The 20,432-nt window shown below is 32.8% G+C and overlaps 1 protein-coding gene across 8 annotated transcripts in view; it reads left to right on the top strand.

Annotated features, from left to right (window-relative positions):
* The window catches only part of EPHA6 (EPH receptor A6), a 953,598-nt gene that overhangs the window by 808,066 nt on the left and 125,100 nt on the right, over positions 1 to 20,432 (top strand). For 6 of the 8 annotated variants that reach the window (XM_073231794.1, XM_037001712.2, XM_073231790.1 and 3 more), the window contains one exon: positions 5,982 to 6,107. The exons of the other annotated variants lie outside the window; for them this stretch is intronic. In XM_073231794.1, coding sequence (XP_073087895.1) covers positions 5,982 to 6,107 — 126 coding nt within the window. The remainder of the gene's footprint in view (positions 1 to 5,981; positions 6,108 to 20,432) is intronic. 8 annotated transcript variants of the gene reach the window in all.

Below are 20,432 nucleotides of genomic sequence, written 5' to 3'. Positions count from 1 at the left end.
ATACACATTGATAAATGCTATTTAACAGCTCCTTAGCTGACTCCTTGGCACCTGAGATATAAAAGCATTTTCTGAAAAACATGTAGTTTGAAAGTCTGGCCTCAGAAAGAACAGGTTGGGTAGGAATCAGCCAATCATACCCTTCATGGTGGCTCAGTCAGGAGGATGTGCTTTTAAAGTTCATTTCACCCTTCACCACTTCTTAAAGGACTTAGAATTGTAGACTTTTAAAAGAATTTTAGTCTGTCCCTAATTCCTGAACACTTACTCTTAATAAGCATTTAAAATGGAAATTCATAAACCTCATTGAACTTTAATAATTATGCAGTTTTGAAGACATTTATATTATTAGAGTATACATGGTTTTTAACAGCTCAAACATTGACAAAACTCAGTCTCTTATTCATCCAGATAAAGTCAAACAACCTTGAACTATTCATATAAAGATGATTTTAATTCATCTCAATAAGTATCACATTGAGCTCCTTTTCAGTGCGAGCTCTGGAACTGGACATGGATAAGAAAATAAAATGTGCATGACCCGTAACTGTTCTTAAGGGATTGAAACTTATAAACATGGGATCCAGTAGTCACCTGAGGGCAGCCCACAACTCGAGCTGGCTACAAGGTGTGTTTGGTTTCTACAGTGTTCTTTAAAACATTTAAATTCATTTGTCACTAACCTGATATCTATTGCAACTGATGGGTCCCTAAAAGCATTTGACTTTGATATCACAAAATTGTAAATGAATTAATACTGAACCTATGATAGTGTTCTGTCTCTATTAGAGAAGCTAAGATTATAGGAGGCAAGGGAACAGTGAGTTCTCCACAGCTGTGTCAGTATGTTTCGATAGAGGCCAGAAGGCCTTCCAAGAGGAGGAAATATCATGGAGGCATAGAGACATGAAATAGTAAGTTAAATTTAGGGATTTAAGGAGGAGAATTATTGATCCCTCATTTCCTAAACACTAGTTAGTGTCAGCCACTAATATTGTGCTTCTCATATGGTCTGCAAAAAAATAACATGTGATGTGTTTATTATTAACTCTATTTTTCAAATGGAGAAAGGGAGTATAAGAGAAGGTAAATAACTCATTCAGGTTTAATCAGCTAGTGAATGGTAGAATCAGAGTTCTACTTGGCTCAAGCCTAGCATTGTCATTATTAAACATGATGGTGGATTAGCAGATTGCAAATTTAGTCGGGACATTTTTTTGGCAGTTAAAATTCTAAGTCCTACCAAATATAAACATAGGTAAGACCACTGGACATCATCTACATTTGGGGAAAGTATAGCTTTAATTCACTGTAGCAAATGGAATAAAAATTTTGTAAAGGAAATTTAGGGACATTCTGGTCCAAGGTCATCACTTTACAGATGAGGCTACTCAAAACATTTGTTTTAAAAAGTCAGAGAACTTCTATTTTAAATGTAAATTAAAATGCATTTTTCAATAAATGGCTTACTCTTAATCAGCTTCAAAATATTTTAATTCTCCTTGCTACTGCTATAGTTTTAAATAATAACCTATAGCAACCATCATCTTATCATATATAACCTACAAGTTTAAAAATAACTCAAGGAAAGCTAAAAAATTCTTTTTAAAAGCACTGAAGAACTAACTCATAAAAATCTAACCATGAAACTGCTCCTTTTGGTTCAATACTTTTATTGTGACCTATTGAACAACAGGATGAGAAATCTATAAAATTCATTTTGCAGTGACCCTAGAATAAAAAAAAGTCAAAAATAAAACAGTAATGGTTGTATGATCTTTAATTGTATTTGGTACTAACGAATCTACATGGAGATTAGTTAGGCAGGTAACTGAAGAAGAAAATACTAACTTAATTATGGTAGTATTTCCATTTATAAGAATTTAGGAAATGGATAAAATTCTGTAATTGTATTTTTGACATAGCTTAGTTAGAATCATTTCCTGAAAGTAATAATGTCACATATAAAAATACTTGATTTCCTCTTTTTGTGCTAAAGATGTATGCTATAAGGCCTGGTTAAAAAAAAATAGGTACTTCAATAAATATTTACTGAATAAATGAAAAAAGTCCATGAGTGATAAAATGAGAAATGAATGACTTGCTCATGAATGGAATGGTTCTCTTTCATCTTCTAAGTGTAATTCAAAATTAACTCTCTCTCATCTTATCATTTAGAAAGTTGCTATTGGCCTAAGAAGCAATTGCACAGGAAGAATACTTCCTTAGATCTTAGCAATATATATGCCCAAGGAGCAGTTTGTCACTTTTCATCTGATCATTTATTTATCCACTTATTCAATTTGCATTCATTGAAACCCTACACTGTGCATCTTCTGATCAAGTTAGAAAAGGCCTGTTGGTCTCCCAGCTAGCCTGCCTCATTGCATCACAATGAGGTAGGAATCTTCTCTAACAAATGAGACAGAGCAGCTTAGCCTTTCCTAGATAGTGTGTTGTTAGGTAAAAGAGACCTAAAAGGTCTTCATGGAGTAAAAGATGTACTCTTCCAATCCTTGTATGAAAATGGCTCTTCTTAGTGTTGCTGGTTTGCCTTCAATGGTGATGTAACTGTTAAGTCTGAGGTTTCATCCACCATCACAGGAAAGTAGGAAGCATATGCCTGAAAAAATAAAGTGGGCTTATAGTTTTCTTGTACTTATCTAAGATGGAGGAAAGAATGTAAAATACTTTAAGTTATTGTAACAAAGAGAGAAGTATGTAGGAGATAAAACATGAAATACACAAGGAGCAGAGGGAAACAGCCTGACAAAGGACGAGTGAAATTAGACAGATGGGTAAGTAGGTAGACCAAGTCAATGAAAATCAAAATCTGCCATCAGTAATGTCTTTCCACAGTTATAATTTACAGTTCTTCCTAAGGGATATTGAAAACCACCAAACTAATGAAAGATACATAAATCACTGATTCTTACAGTCAGTGGCTTTTGTTGACTTACATTACAACAGTAGTTAATAGTGTCTTGTTCTGTCTGGTATCCAAAAGTGTTTGAAATTAGAATTGCCAATTTAGCAAATAAAAATACAGGATGCCCAGTTATGTGCAACTCTGTATTATAGACAACATATGCTAATGCCACATACGGGTCTCTCTTTAATCCATCAACCCAAGATCACTAACAAACTGGAAATTCGAGTATTTGAGATTTGGAAAAGCATGTCTGAAGTAATATATCTTATATTTCAAACTTGTAATGGCTAGAGGAATCCTCTCATCACCTAAAAATCTCCTTGTTATTAACAAGCACTTAGTCTACTGAATGTAACTAAAAATAAATTTCATGGAAATTTACATTTCTCCTACTATGGATATTAGAATATGTTCTTCAGCTGTCATATATTTGATTAATAAATTCCACAATTACTTAACAAGAAAAAAAAAGCCAGCAACTCAAGCAGTAGGGCAAACTAGACTATAATTATTTCACATCAAACCCCAAAAGGTTCATGAACTTAATTTCTTGTGGATTAATACTTAATGTAATTATAATAAAGAATAAATTCAGTTTTCCTGATTGAATTTTGAAAATTTAAAGCTGTAGTTTTTCATGCAATTTCTATTGACATGACTGACCTTAAAGAGAAAAATGGTAAGGTATTCTTATCATATAATATGATATTTCAACTGAATATATATTCATATACACCAGCTTTCCTGTTTGTGTGTTTCAGATATAAAAAAAAGAAATAGTTCCTTAAGGAAGAGATGCCACAATAAATGAAAAGACCTTTTAAACAATGGTAAAGAAACACAACAAAGCCCTTATGAATGATGCAGCAAGTTTAGGAAAATGGAAACTATTAGTATGACAAGCAGTCACAACTATAAAAATAATCATTACAATCAATAGCAATAAAGTAGAATATGTTGTTTCCTTTAAGGAGTAAAAATAATGGACATCTTTTCCAAGTTGACAGTTTTGAGTAATGTGGTAAAAAACAGCAAAAACTCAGGTAAAAGTCTCTAAAAGTGAAGCATATTAACATTATTTAAAGTCTGCTGTACACGCTTTTGTTTTCCTTCAAATTGTCTTTAAGATAATTACATTTATATCCCCCTTTTTTTTCCTGTGCATGATTATTATCTTTTTCTTTTTGTCCTAGTATTCTTGAACCAGGCTTCCTATTACTTTGCTTCAGTAAACCATAATCAGCTAAAATTGGATTAGTTTTGTTTTTCACAGCATATAATAAAATCTAAATTTCTTGTAATTATTTTTCCTGTTGTTAAATCACCATTTCTTTTGTAACTTTAAATAACAATGCCACATAAATATATAATTATCTCTGCCTGGTGAAGCTCCTTTTCTATGTGTATATTGTCAAGCAGGGATGGAACATTGCAATGTGGAAAATGTCCTGTGTGAGACCATTGTACATGGGCATATATTACCTTTGTGCTCAATGATAAATATACCATGTGTTCAGTAACAAAGGAGAAATTTGTTCCACTTTTCAACAAGTTAACCCAGAGCACTTTCTGGCTTACTATTTGTTATTTTTGTCATGCAACTTAATTTTTAAGGGATTCCAGCTCTGCTAGAGCATTTTGCTAAAACCTCATAAAATCAACAACAAAACCAGTTTATTCACAGCATATGATTTTCTTCCTATGCTTGCTTTAATCCAGTGCACAATGTATAGGCCTCACCCATGGAAACATACATTGTAACTTTGCTCTCCCATAAAAACATCTCTGAAGATCTAAAGAAATGCTGGCCTTTCTTTAGCAACAACTTCCTCCATAGAAGAAAGATAAATAGAGAATGATATACCAGGTCCCTTTAATCTTGGTCAAAGTTCAAAGAAGTTTAAAATTTTAACTTTGAGTGCAAAATTTGTGTCAGAACAGGGAAATCTCTTTAAAACTACAGGACTTGTTAAATCTGAACACGGGATGATTGATCCCAGATCTTTGTATGTCATAACTTCTGGGCCTGATGGGGTTTCAGAAGGCCGAAATGAGATGCCTTCCTTACAGCCAACAGTGTAACTTGCTTTTAGAGTATTACTGTGATTTAAACTTAGATATACCATCAATTACCAGTGCTGCCCATGCACTAATATTGCATGTATATTAAACTCTCTGCACAGTTATTTAGGTGTCTTTCAGGTCATTGAGAAACCAAATTGTAATGCTATTATTCCAGAGTACAGGGTTTCTAATTCATATTCAGAGGTTAGCAATCTCCCAAATAAGAAATGGCTCATTTGTTTTTAATCTACAGTGGAAAGCTTTTGTCCTAGTAGTCTGCCAGCTCTGTGACATCACTTTCTCTCTCCACACCTCAGTTTTCTGGTCTATAATGATCTCTGATGTCCTTCCCAGCCCTGATATTCTTTTATTCTATAATTCATAATAGAATTTTATGGATAAACTTCCAAGTATACTTTTTTTTTGCTTCACCATAGCCTTCTTAAAAATAAAAAAGCATGTGGTTCTACCTTTGCAAACTCTCATGTCTTGTCCCTAAAAGTAGAACAAATTAGAAATAGTGTATATTGATTTTCTTACCACTATTTCAAAAAACATATATAATTACTGTATGGTACCAACGTTTTTCTCATATTAAGCACTGATTAATGTAATTAAAGCACTGCTCTTGCCAGTGCCGCACAGGTCTCAGATACAAATGTAGTGATCTTCTGCATATTTGTAACTCATGTGGACATGAGTTCTGCAAATAGACAACCTCAATGATTTGCATTTATATCCACTTTCTCAAATTTAAGTTTATAAAATTTTTCTTAGCATTCTGATACTTTTAAATCCTTTTTGATTATAATCCGTTAAGAGTAGCTTTCTTCTCAAACACACAGTTGATTTTCTTAAACTTATGAATAAAAATGCATTTCATGTCTTTTAATTTTATAGCTTCCTTGTGAGGTTTGATATCTTTGTTGATTAAGGTTTTCCACAAAGAAGATTTTGATTAATGTCAATTTTTATCTCTTAAAAGGATCCTTCCCGGCCATTGGGGTGGAGGCGTTTTGCCCCAGCTTCCTGAGGGCGGGGTTTTTAAATAGCATCCAGGCTCCGCATCCAGTACCAGGGGGAGGAACTTTACCCCCCAGGATTCCTGCTGGTAGGTATTTCAAGTGAACTTTTCTGCCACCCTGTACGGCTGTAGGACTATGCTCATAGTTGATAGACACACAATACAAAAATAAATATTTCTAAAATTCATTGCTGAAAAATAATGCAAGTGGCATTTTTTAATGCAGCAACCACATGATATGGTAGCTAATGCTATGAAAACAGTATAGAGGAAGCAGAAAAAGGGCTGTCTGAACACTCAGCATAGTGCTTCCTTTTCTTCTAGGAAAATTTTTACATAGATAAGAATTAGTACTTCAGATCCCAAATTCATGCGTAGCTCAAGAATAAAGCAAGGATGAACTTAAGTGACTTGTGACACAGAATTGGGTAGATAAGAGAATTTAAAAACAGTAATAACAGAAAGAGTAATTCCATTTCTGGGTGAGTTTGTAGAGATTAACTAAAGTCCCAGTTCACTAAAATAAAATTATTTGAAGCAAAGCCAGAAAGTAGCAAATTTAGAGGAACATTTTGAAAATTAAAATTAATGCACAGTCTCCCTAAAAATTCCAATCTAACCAAAGCTATATTTTTTCATTGAGAGAAACAAAATACAGTATACTGAGCATATAAAATGCCATTTCAAAGTTTACCTAAATCACTTTGTGGGCTATCCATGGTATTATTAAAATCACAAATTGTTTTGTCCCTGTAATTTTGTAAAATATCCAGATGCCTTCCTCTCTTGTACCTGAAGGATATAAGCCCACTTATATTTTATATATGTGTCTTAGGAAAATAGAATTAGGATATTGAGTCTTGGAATTTTTAATAATAATACCTGTGCTTTGTATCTTAATTATTAATTATGCTGCAAATTATGGTGACAATATCAATGTATTGTGGAGGAGGCCTGGCCAAGCCAGTAGTATTCTGGGGACATTTGAAAAGATGGGGAAATCCAATGAAAGCAAAATCCCAAGATGCCCACTTCTTGCTTTTCTTTGTAAAATTATACCAACAAAGCCTAAGTTTATTACACTGATATTTTTCTTTAGCCTTTCAATTACTTTTACCAACTTAACTAAAACATACAAAAAGTAATAAACTATAGATATACTTTGATGTCATTTAATTTATCATAGGAAAATTATTGCTATGATTGGAGGCTCTGTCACCACCAATGCAACTGATAGAGTAGGAACCAAAATGATGGGAATTAAAAATTAGCAATTTTAATTCTGAGTGTTTACCAACTTTTTTCTCCCTGGGGACAAAAATGATATCAACTGCACAGAACTTTTGTAGTTGGTGGTGGTAGTGGTCATGTTACAAAAGACTGGAAATAAAAACCTATATAAACTATGCTCTCAGATTAATTGCAAATATAAAAAAAGTACCTTTCATATATATTATTATCTCAATGACTAGAATCGAGGAAGTAAACAGATGATTTGTAGTTTAGTGGCTTAATCCTTAACTCTTAATGAAAAATCTTGGTGGATTTTGGTATGTTTGGCAGAAATGATATTATGAAGTTCAGTAGCAAATTGAATTATTCAACATCACTGGTGAAAAAATAACCCTTGTCATTTAGCCACAGAGAATGATAGAAGAAAGATGATGTTTCTATAGTGCATACATAGAAACAACTTTCCAGAGAGGGACCTGAAAGAGCACTCAAGCACTCTATTCTTCTAGGCGTTAAGCCAAATTTGCCTCTAGCTTTCATAGGAGAAAATACTCAGTTCAGCTGTCATGACTTACATACAAATAAGGTGTAACAAAATTGCTTCATAAAAAATGTATAGACTTAAACTTGTTTCTGTTCCCTCCAAGTGAAATTAACTCAACTCACTCTCCCCGGCTTTTATCACTTTGATAAGTGATCCTTGTACACTTTCTCTGGTACTTTTTAGTAATGACTGATTCAAATTCAGAAGTTATTTTTATCCTCTTCCATTCAACTATAGCTTATTTCCCAAGAATTCCTTTATAATTTTATGTAAAAAGGAATGAAGCAATAATCATAAATTAATTTTTTTTAGAAAATTAAAGTATTTCTGTGCCATTTAATAGCTGAACTGATGACCCTTCAGCCTTAGAACATCAATTTGAAGGCAGGAAGCAGTTCATCCCTTTACCTGTACAAAGGCACTTCAAATAGTTGGCCTAAGATGTATGCCAACTAGACAGCAATTCATTTGCTTTCTACCTATTGATTATATGTCACAGTACTTTGAGGGTCTCATAGGACATTTGCTGTGTCACTCAAGGAATCACACAACCTATTTTAATGATCTCACTAATTTAGTTTCCAGTCACTTATCTTAAATATAAGTGAAATATGTGATGCTGTCTTGCATAAAATAGTTTCTTTGCATTCATGTCACACTGTGCTATTAAGGAGCAATATTTCCACACTACTTATTTTTACACTAACTGCAATAATGAGAGAATCACTGAATTATGAGACCCAGAAAGCAGACAAGCCTAAAATAAGTATTTATGCAACAGTTGTCAATTGTTTATATTGTTTACATGACCTTTTCATTTCTAGAAAGGTCATAGTACAAGCTTATTATTCTTAGTTTCAAATAAAGAAAAACACCAAGAAGCAATTGGCTGAAAGTTGAATAGTAGGTGTATTCATACATTTAATGCAGTGCCTGTCGTATAGTAACCACTTGATAAAGTCAGAAAATCGCAGGTGAGAAGAGATAGAAGGGAAGAAGAGAGGGGAGAGCTGCTGAGAGAAGAGAAGAGGGTGGGCGAGGAGAAAATAGAATGATATAAATGAAGTTATATTTTTTAAACTAAAATCTTTCTCCCTATTAAAATCAAATTCTGCCTCCTCAAAAAGAATTAGTGTCTTTCTTCTAAATATGTCATCACGTATATACTCTAAAATTATAATAAGCTTTCCCTCTTTGCTCCATCTAGTTTTTTCTTTGATTTAATTCTGTAGCAAAACAGTATAGATATAACATTCTTATATGCCATTGAGCATTGATTATACATAAGGTCTTAGATTATTAGTCAGACTCTGACAATGACAGACTCTTACGACAGACTCTGCCTCTACTCAAATCTTTTATATTTTTGGCGATTTCATAAGCTTACCTTACACAAATAAAAACAAGGCAGTAAAGTTACTGATAAATAAAATTAGGCAATGATAATGATGGAGTAGTGTATGGAAGTTTCAGCTAATTCAGTCTTCACTGTCACTTCGCAGCATTACTATTATGTAGTATCTTAAACTTGCCCAAAATCCAAATATTACACTATATCTTAAAAATTAAACTTAATTATAAAATATAAAGACACATTAATCATCTGATAATTACTCAGAAAATATCTTAGGTTAAATATGACTAGGTCAACAAAATTCTAGCTACATTTTTCTGACATTTTCTTTCCGTTGAGGGAAATTTGATAATACTTTTCACTATTGAAGTCACACACACACACATTCTAGACCCAACTAAGATGTATGCCTTAAACTAACAGACTTTGTTAATTATAAGCAAAGTTTATGAAAGAGGAAAACATAGGAACCAGGCAGCATGTCGGATTTAGAAACAGATAAATTCTGAAAAAAATCAGTGTTGAAGATCTCCCTAATACTTCCTTTGTGGTCAATCTTGCAAGCTCTTTAGTTGTTGAAGGAATGTTCTTCTGAAACACCATCTCATTTTATCTACTTCTGATTTAAATACAGTGCCATATATATCACAAGTCTTTTGACGTTTTTACCTGAGCTTCTCTTCATTGTTAGACTCAAAGTAAATGTGAACATGGAGTGAATAGCTGTCTTCACCTTCTTGCCTTGTCAGTCCCATGTGACTCCCTCTCTGCTCACTCTGAATCAAACAACAGAAATATGAACACATTGGGGCTCAAAACCAGATATGCAATTACCAAGTACATAATTAATAATAATGTTTACTATTATTTATTCTTTTACCCTTTGGAAAGAGATTTGGATGAGCCTTGTACTCAAATAGCCAGATCTTTTCCTATCCCTTTTACTGGCCCCTGCCTAACAATGTTAAGAAGTGAATTCATAATACACTTTTCTATAAACCTATAACAGATCAAACTAGACCACTTCTATAGCAAAGGATTTACTGTACTGAGCTGATATTAAAATGTCTTCAAAGTCCATTTATAATGATTATCAATATTTTCTTTTCCATATTTCATGTGAAATCCTATGTGATATGGAGTCAGGGCAAATATTGCATGCACTGTTATCCAGTCAAAAATTTTTTTTATTCAGAAGGCATATAGCTTAGATGTTAGAAATAAACCAGGTATGATAAATGAGGTTGAAGCTGCAGAGAATCTAGGATCTAGTGAATAATATTATTAGGTTTTGATGTATATAGAGCACAGCAGAAAATCAATAATGCAAATATATGTGACAAGGTGCAGATTTTGAAAGAATATACAATGATTTAGGGAAATTAGGCATGAACTCAATATGCCAAGAGAAATCAACAGTGGAAAAGTATATACCTTTTAAATACAATCAGTTCAGAAAAATCAAGGCAAACCATTTCATTTCTCTATATGTTTGGGCATTCTATAAAAGTCAGTAACTTTGTTTTAGATCCACAATTTGACATCTCAAAATTAATCAATTTTGTCAAAACAATTTCTATTGGATATAGTTATTCTAAGGATGATTTTTCTTTTTATATTTTTTCTGTAGTATATATAACAATTTGCCTTACTTGATCTTTAACCAAAGATTGTTATATAAATACACAAACAAAAAGTAACAGATGGTATTTTACTTTTTAAGTAAGAGGTCTTCCGGGAAAAAAAAAACACCTGTTCTTCAATTTAATGGTATGAATTTTATACATTTCTGCAGTTGAGAATATTGCCAGTTACTCTCTGTATGAGGTATGTGTGAATGAGTATTCAAGTGTACCTACTTAAACCAAAAGCTACTTATAAAAGGACTGGAAAAACTGCATAAATTTGCAAACTTAAATCTTGAGTAATTGACTCAAAACGTAAACTATGGTAAAAAGAAAAACTTTCGTCTGGATTCCTAACTCCTGGCTTCTTTGTTTCTTGCCGTCTGTGTGATTTCAAGCCCTGATAGGCCCTAGTCACTACTTCCTGCACAGTTCTTTCTAGAGAACTCTCCTTCTTCCAAATTTGTACAGCTGCAGCCTTCAGAACGAAACCCTGAAGAACTGCAACTATTAAAAAATGAAGATGGAGACTCTGGGGCAGGACTGGGCAAGAGACCAAGATTATTCTATTTCAGGACTGAGGAGAGGTGTGGAGAAAAGGCCACTAATAAAAGGACAAAGAGCACAGGCAGCAAAAACACAAAGAAGGTGATATGAGTGATTGTGTTTCTAGTCATACACAAATAAACAACCCTTCTAAAAATTTGCAACACTGTTATTGCTAGCTTAAAGTGTTGTTTAAACGCACCATTTGGGATGCACTTACAGCTTCCAAAACCAGTGCAAGAGGGACTAGCCAGTTCAGGTTGCATTCAATCTGATTCTTCTATTGCTGAAGGTCAGTGGGTTCCAAAGAGCATGTACATCATCTCAAAGGGTCTTGAGGTTGAGGAAAAATACACAGAAATTTATGAAAATACATTAAACTTCATGATAAACTTTAAATCATAAAATGGTTTAAAACTTAGGGAAAATAACTTAAATACTTAGAATAAGAAAAGTCAGGATGGGAACATATACAAAATTGAAAGTATAATTTGAACTTCACAAAACATTCAGTTTATAAAACCTTTAGGATCTCTTGCAGTGTATGAGTTTAAGGACTCCTGTGGACAGATGGCCCTGATGTTGTACTTAGACTGGGATTCCTGTGGATTGTTCTTTATTTCTTGGCCAAAAATAACATAGACTCTCTTCCCCAAGAAAATTGACGGATGATCATGTATATAAATGTATGGATACAATTTCAGAGAGTTTCTGGACACCCTAAAGTCCATAAATGAAGAATCCCAGGTTCTTAAAAATTCAGTGTTCTATATAAAAGTTAGTTTAACTGACATAAGTATCATCATCTTTATGTAAGAATGACAGTGCATTTAAAAGAAGGAAAAAAAACAGCTGCAGGATGTATTTGATATCAAATTCTTGAACATTTACAAAGAGAATTTCTATTTTTTTCCTGCCAGAAAGACATAAAAAAATCATAAAAGAACCTTTAAGTTTTAAAGTATTTTTACCAGATCTTTTTACTTCTCTATTTTCAATTATTTCAATAGTTTTAGCCTTTAACCTTAGCTGTGCCTTCTTCTTACAGCATAAATGTTTCTTTTATCTTAATAACATTTGAATAAGTTTGAATTTTTAAAATCTGCACCTTATACATATGACTGTTTAAATTCTCATTTGAGTGCATGTAACTAACTCTTAGCAACCTTCATGTTTTATTATTATATATTATGCCATCTATTTTGGTCTTACTTAAAGAAACTATCAACACTTTCAAAAGATTCAACCAAGAATCAATTTCTCCTCACAAAGAAAAACTTCTGAAAAACTTCATACTGTTTGCTTAAATTAGCTCAGTCTCCATGTGAATCAGTGTCTAATCTTTGTGTTAGTTGGGATCATTGTGTCAAAGTTTTCACCTTAATTGGAAACATAATAAAGAAACTGAGCTGCTCAAATGCTGCTTTCTCCCACAGGGCAGCACGCATGCCCTCATTTATGAACATAACTACGTGGGGATAAAACATATCTCAGTCTTCATTATTTCGCTTTGTGGAACAAAGTATGGTGGAAGTTGCCCTGTGGCACAATGTTGGCTTTTCATAGTTCTATTCACAGAGGTATTTACAGAAAGTATGTTTAATAAAATAGAACTTAAAAAAAATTAAGCCCCTTGTAAGAATTTCAGAAAAGATTCAAAAATAAGTGTGAACTTTCCTGTGAGGAAAAAAAAAAGTAGTTGGTAGACTAATTTATATAATATACATGATTCATATCACAAATGTTTTCTCCATTATAATTACAATCTCACCATGTAGTTAGGATCAAATATATCATGTCTAAAGGTTTGTTTTATTTTTGAATTCTCTGTTGATTATCTTTTGAGTAGTGAGTAATATAAAAGAGAGAAACTGAACATTTGATTACTTATGAAGCCAGAAGTAAAGTATAGCATTTGAAACACTACTGGAAAATGTGATACCTTCTCCCAAAATCTTTGGGACTCTTTCTTAAAACATTCCTTTGTAAAGGAACCTTAAAATCATTATTATAAACTAATGTTTGCGAGATTGGTAAAAGTAAAATCTAAAGGCTCTTCCAGCAAGTTTGATTAACATGCATTTCCTCTTTATATAGAATATTATAGGACCTTCCGGATCTTTAAATCCTAGAACTTCTCAAGGACAAAACATGTTTGGGAGCAACCCAGTGCCCAGTCCATAACGCCTTTACAGGATGTGTTTCTAAGATAAGGCACAGAGATTTAGGGTAATATTTTATGTTCTCCAAATTACCACTGAAGTCCCAAGTATTATTTAAGGTATAACAAGACCGTCAAGCACTCTGGCTCTGCCACTTGTTCACTGTGTATCCTTGGACAAGTTACCTGAACTCTCAGTGCATCAGCAATCTTATCTGTTAAACTGAACCAGTAATTGTACTCAGCATAGGGGTTAGTATGAGGATTAAATGTGTTAACACGTGTAAAGTCCTTAGAACAGTGCTTGGCAATTAAAGAACTTACTTTTTTTAATTTAGTTATTGTCACATGCGTGCTGATTTAGATGTAGTATCTATTCTAGAATTATCTACACAAAAGACTTTCACAGAAAGAAACCAAGAACAAAGGCAGCATAAACTTATGTATTTGACATGCAATTTAATTTGGTTTTGAATTTAGACATTACACAGTTCACGAATTCATTTCAAGTCATGAATTCTCTTATGTGTTTTGTTCATTGCTACCTACTGGTAATTAAACTCTTGATTATTATGTAATTAATTATTTTTTTCATAATAGTTGGAAAGCAAAAAGTTGTAAATCAAATAATTTCAAAATGTGCTTTTACTTTTATCATTATCATTATATTTTATAAATATGGATGTAAAATAAAATCAAGATGGCCATTCTTAGAAACTCATATGTTATTAAAATTTTACAATATGGTTAGTGTCTTATAGTCAAAACAGTATAGCATCAGGCATCTTTGGCAGTAACTTTCCTTGTCAACAAGACACTTGTAGTTAAGAAATCTTTTAGCCTATGTGGGAATTTCCAGTAGAAAGGACAGCACTGAGTATTACTGAAGTTAATTGACACAGATACTATGCCACTGCTCTCTGGAATTGGCAGGAAAATTATGTTTTGTTACTTTAGCCTCACACCTTTCATTTACTAAAACAAATCTAAACTAAGAAATGCTACTATTTCCATAAATGCATAACCCCTCCTAATTTCTGCTCAGTTGTTTTATCACAGGATAAAACGATATATTCTTCAGCATTTATACAAGAACATTTTGATCACTTCTAAATTTAAAAGACAAAACAAAGAAATTAAAAGCATAAAACCAAATCAACATAGTTATTATATATTTGTAGGGTTTCAAATAGCTCTAAGGTTAAAATCAATTCCAGGTTAACCATAAAACATATTGTTACAGGTACAAATCTATAAATAGTGTACAGAAGACACAAAGTTTGTGATAAGAATCTACCTAAGCTATTCCTAAGGAACTATAAATTATATAGTATATTATTTCAAATAAGAAAATTCTGATTATCTTATTCTACTCAACAAGGAGAAGCCATCTTGTTCTTTCATGCAACTTAAAACCTATCAATTTCAGATATAGAGGATTTAAATGGACCTCTGAGACCATCAAGAGAGCTCCTAAACATATTGACCTTAGTCATTTTCAGTAATGAAGCTTCTTAACTCTGAAAACCACTTCTTAGCTTAGGATTCAACATTTAAGCAGTAAGATAAAATGTAATACTTACATTGATCCATTCATTCTTTAAGTTGTTATTGGGCAATTCAATATTTAGTATTAGGTACTATTCTCTGTGTTTTAAACACATTATCTCATTTTGTCTCCCATCTCATGTGATGGAGGAGGTGTTATTATGTAATAATATATAATTGACAAATGAGGAATGTGTAGTATATATTCTCTCTATACCGAATATATAGTATACAAGTGAGGGAAGTAAGGCAGGAAGATAAGGAAATTATAAAAGGTCAGTTGCCCAAAGTGGAAAATATCCTCAATATCATGCTCTCTGACTCTAACCTCATGACTTCTAACTGCACTGTGCTTAGCATACAAGGTACAAGGTAACCAATCATCCCAAATGGTCAGGGACACAAGAAATTTAGTGCTAAAACTGGGATTTTACAATGTCATATCAAACATGTAACCAGCAGTCATTTTTCCTTTGCCATACTATATAAAAGAATTCACCAACCTACTATAAAATATGGAAATGATCCACTTTTATAAAACTATTTGCTACATAGTGGACAAATATAATAAGAAAAAGGAAGCATGTAATTGTGCACAAAATGGGAGGAAAGTAAATGTATAGTGTTTTAAGTGCCACCTATTGCCAGACACTGTGCTAATTATGTTTTCTCATCTAATCCTTTGAAAAATCATATGCAGGATGTATTATTATCCTCATCTTATAGATGCAAAACTGAGAGAGCTAAAATAATATGCCCAATATCATGCAGCTAATAGGTAGCAGAACTGAGATTTGAATTCTACTTTTTCTTCAAAACCACATATTTTTCAATGCAAATAATTTAGGATTTATTGATTTGCCATTCCATTATCTTAGGAACTCATTTCTGGTTCCATATTATTCTTAAAGAATATCTGTATGTGTGTGTTCCTTTTGGCATTTCCATTCAAAAAAATTAATTTGCGTACCTACTGTGTGCCAACTCGGTGCTTGATAGTGAACTTGCAGAAAATTAAACACAGGTCCCAACCACAAGGGTTTTTACCTATGGTAAAAAACAAAAACTAACAAAAAACCTGAGATACCTATATAGTTAACATCAGTACCATGCTATAAGTGTTATAAAATTAAGATGTAAAAGAAAGAGAAAGTAAACAATCAAGTCTTTCTAGAAGGGAAAGTTATTCATGGGAGAATTAACAATGGGGATAGTATTTAAGCTGTGCCTTTTTTTTTTTTAAGTATATGATTTTTATCAAGTGGAGATAGAGAGAAGGCAGTCTTCCAAAGAAGAGAGGAAGGTACAAGTAAAGTCATACTTAGGGAATTCTGAGTTCCCTAGAGAATTTGAAAAACAGAAGGTAGGGTAATAGGGGGAGGTAAAAGGTGACATTAGAAACAAAAATAAAGGAAAAATTGTGAAGGAACTTACTTGCCAAGCAGTTTAGACTTTAAACCTGCACCAAACAATACAATAAGTAAAATAGTCTTTAAAGGAGGGAATGAAATATTAGCCCTTGATAATAATTTACTGTTTGTTTATTCTTATAGCCCCACCCCCTTTTCATTGTACACTCCATAAGAGCAGGAATCTTGTATTGATTGAGGATGTTTCTCCAGAAACTGGAAGAGTACTTGATACATAGTAGGACTTTAAAAATATATATTTGATGTATTACTGAATGTTCAAAATGACGGTTATATAAGCATTAGTAAGTACAACTTGTAAACAAGTAGTAAATCCAAGAAGAGAAAACAAAGGTGCAATGTGAACAGTGATAACAGATGTTGGATAGAATCAGCACAACTTCCTAACTTATGGGCCAATAGGGGTTTGATAAAATGAGAGGACCAGTATTACAATAAGCTTTCAAACCGGGTAACTAGATAAATGGTGAAGTTCTAACCATTTCAGGAACATGGGAGGAAAAGAAAGTTCAGGGGAAATGTTAAAACTTTGGGTTCAGACTCACTGAGGAAAAGATTCATTTGGGACAGGACAAGATCTGACAATCACCAGGCAAGACTTTAAGAGGAAAACAATTCCCAATTTTAGTACTTATCTCGTGAAGAAAAATTATTATTTAAAACTTTGTTCAAATTTATGTCATCTACAGATTTTGAATGCTTTAGAAGGATAAGGAAATTATTTCATTTATTATCAAACCCATTGGAGACTATAATAATGATTTACTATCTCTACAGCAGAAACGGGGGAGGTAGAAATAGATTAAATTAAATAACTGGCTCAAAAAGTCCTAAATTGCAACTGCGGGGGAAAAAATACAAGCAACCTGACTGTTAATCCAAGTCACGGCCACAAAATTTATTACGTGGTAGACAAAATATAGACATAATATAAATTAAACTATAATTGATCTAAATCTGCTAGATGGGGTTGTTGAGATTTATTTATATTATTTATATTACTGACTATACATTAGAAATTGCCAAACTGATACAAAATACTACATTTAGCACAAACTCATTATACATATATGAAAATGTTAAATCTCTGTAATCCCCTACTTTCACAAATCTTCTCTGAGGCCAAAAAAACACAAAGTCCACATTTCCCTTGCAAAATATTTCACCCAAGATTTCCCTGGAATATTTAGACAATACCTTTCTTTTGTTTTCTCTAACAATAGCAAAAGAAAAGTATATAGTTTTATCATCACATGGTTTCTCAATACCACCTATGTCAAAATCATCTGAGTAGTGGGAAGCTGAGAATTTGAAAAAGATTCACTAATTAGTAGTCCATAAAAGTCCTGATTAAAGAAAAGAATTGTTCTGAAAGAAAAGGATGATATGGGGTTTTGTGATTCATTGTGTTCATAATATAAATAAGTGATTTCTTACAGAATCTTGCTTCTATTACAGTTTAAAAATCTGTAACCATTTCTGGTCTGTTAATGAGAGAAAACCAAAGAAGTTCACTTTTTGTGTGACTTGAAGTGATTTTGAAGATCTCTTATCAAACTGATGAAGCTTCTAAAAAAAATCTAAGAATTCTGAGACTTGACTAACACTCAAGAATCCTGGATTTTGTCCATTGATTTCAGTACAATACAAATACTAGATTGATTCTGTGGCATAAGTCACAAGGGGTAGCAGCTAATATTTTAAAAAGGAAATAAGCTGAAATATTTTGAAAATACAAGAGAATTACCTCCAAAAGAGCAATAATGCAATATATAACTTTTACATATTTAAAAATAAGACAGACACTCGTACCAATAGACTTCTCTCAGCCTACCACATATTTGAAGACTGCCATCCTAACTTTCATAATTTCCCTTAAACTTATCTTTTATCTCGACTATAAAATGTAATCATGGACTCGAGTTGCTTATAATCCCAACAGCATAACGAACTTCCCTATAGAAATGCATTAAGAAACAAATTACAGGGTAGATGCCAACAATATTTTTTAAAGCAACTCTAGTTTAATAACAGCTGCTGACAATTGATGCTACTGCACAAAACACAAAAGATACAAAGCTCAGATGTGAAACTTCTAATTCACAAGAAAGTGGGGGAGTCTTCATTTGACTTTGTTATCTTTAATGAGATGAAACTTGTCACTGATGGATTTTAAGATTGCATAAAGTATCTCCCAACGAGTTATAGATAGAACTAATTTCAAAGTACTTTGCGTTTACATAGATCAGAATCTGGCTGAAATATTTCAGTGTTATTCTCTTAAGAATTGTGAAATCCACAAGAAGTATCAATTTTTTGTTTCTGTGAAGCACCTACTCTGCTCAGCTCTGTGGGATCTGACTTCGAAAAGCCTAATGAATGGCGTTTACAAACATCTATCAGAAGATAAGAAAGAAAAACAACCTAATAAAACCAGGCACAACATTTCCTATTGCAGACAGTGGATGTGATGGGAATGCAACTTTGGAAACATCACTTTGGGGAACTTTCAAGGAAAAGATGCAATGTATAAATTCTGGAGAGGTATGGGTTTGGGCTAGGAAGGAAAGCAAGCTGAGAAATAATCCTGTCAGAAGAATACCAGAAAAAGAAAGGTAGGAGGAGACAAGATTAAACAAGTTTAGGTGATCATGACAACTAGTGGAGCAGGAGATGATCGGGCTAGTTGGGACAGATGAAGTGCATCACTGGACAGGATTGACTAGCATAATGAGCCTCACAGCTTTGATCTATAAAACACGTCGGAGAGGCATCTATGGCATAAAGGTTAAGAGCTTACATTCTGAGACAGACTGCCTGACACTGACACATATGGCTGTTTGACTTTGGGCAAGTAGTTTTTCTATCCCTCAATTTCCTTACCTGTGTAATGGACCTAATAGTATGTGTGTGTCAACACAAGTATTAACTAGTAGTATGTATCAATACAAGTGGAATGATTGCAAGCTTTTTATTTGTAAGACTGATTTCTTAGGAAGAGGATGAATATTTTTGCAACATGTTTTTTAGGAACTGCTTGGCAGCAGTAGTCAAGGTAGACTGAGCAGGTATGACTACAGGCAGGAGAGTAACACAGGCAGTTACTGCAATAACCCCACTTTTCCCCTTAACAGATATAATCCATTATAATTCAAACTGAAGTATTGGTCTCAGAATTTTTATATTTAAGTATAAAAATGACCTTTTATTTTCCCTACTTTGCTAATCAGGTTTTTTGCATCAGGCCCCTATGGCCAGGTTCTTCTAAAACCAATAGCCAAATAAATGATTTCATGACAAACTTTCAGATTTAAAACCAGGATCTTCTAGATCCTTGCCTTCAGTAATGCTGAACAGTTCATTTGACCTCAATAGTTTCTGGTAAAAGTTCTTTATCTATATTTGGGTGAAATTAATGACTTTGAGAAACATTATAAAAATCCATCAAAATGGAAAACTTCTTTGGGTTCTAATTCTGTTCATGATAAATTGAAAACTTTATTACTACATTTAACCTTTAGCACATCTTTCTTTAAAATACAGATTCAAATGTAAAATATAGCATTTGCAGGCATTGTAATTTGTTACGGTCATCCTTTCTAACCTGTGAGGCTTTGAGTTCATAAAAGGGACATGAATTATAATATGAGATCTAATATTTCCATCACCGGTACACATCATTTCTTTTCAGATCTTTGTACTCATGAGGAAAAAACTGTGCAGAGATTAGAATGATTTACTAAAAATTTCAATGAAAAGCAAGAAATATAGAAGTAAAAAGTAAATATGTCATATATGTTTATTTCAGGTAAATATAATTTTCCCTTCATTTGAAATGAATTTATCTTTTAAACTTGGGCAATCTGGCAGAACAAATAGATTCTCTTCTTTGAAACAAATCAAAGTTATTTATGTTGAATATTCTACCTAAGAGGTATATTGGGAACTGTAACAATTGCAAATATATATGA

The sequence above is a fragment of the Manis javanica genome, chromosome 3 (assembly GCF_040802235.1).
Source record: "Manis javanica isolate MJ-LG chromosome 3, MJ_LKY, whole genome shotgun sequence".
Taxonomy (NCBI): Eukaryota; Metazoa; Chordata; class Mammalia; order Pholidota; family Manidae; genus Manis; species Manis javanica.
This window is presented reverse-complemented; position numbering and strand designations above follow the sequence as displayed.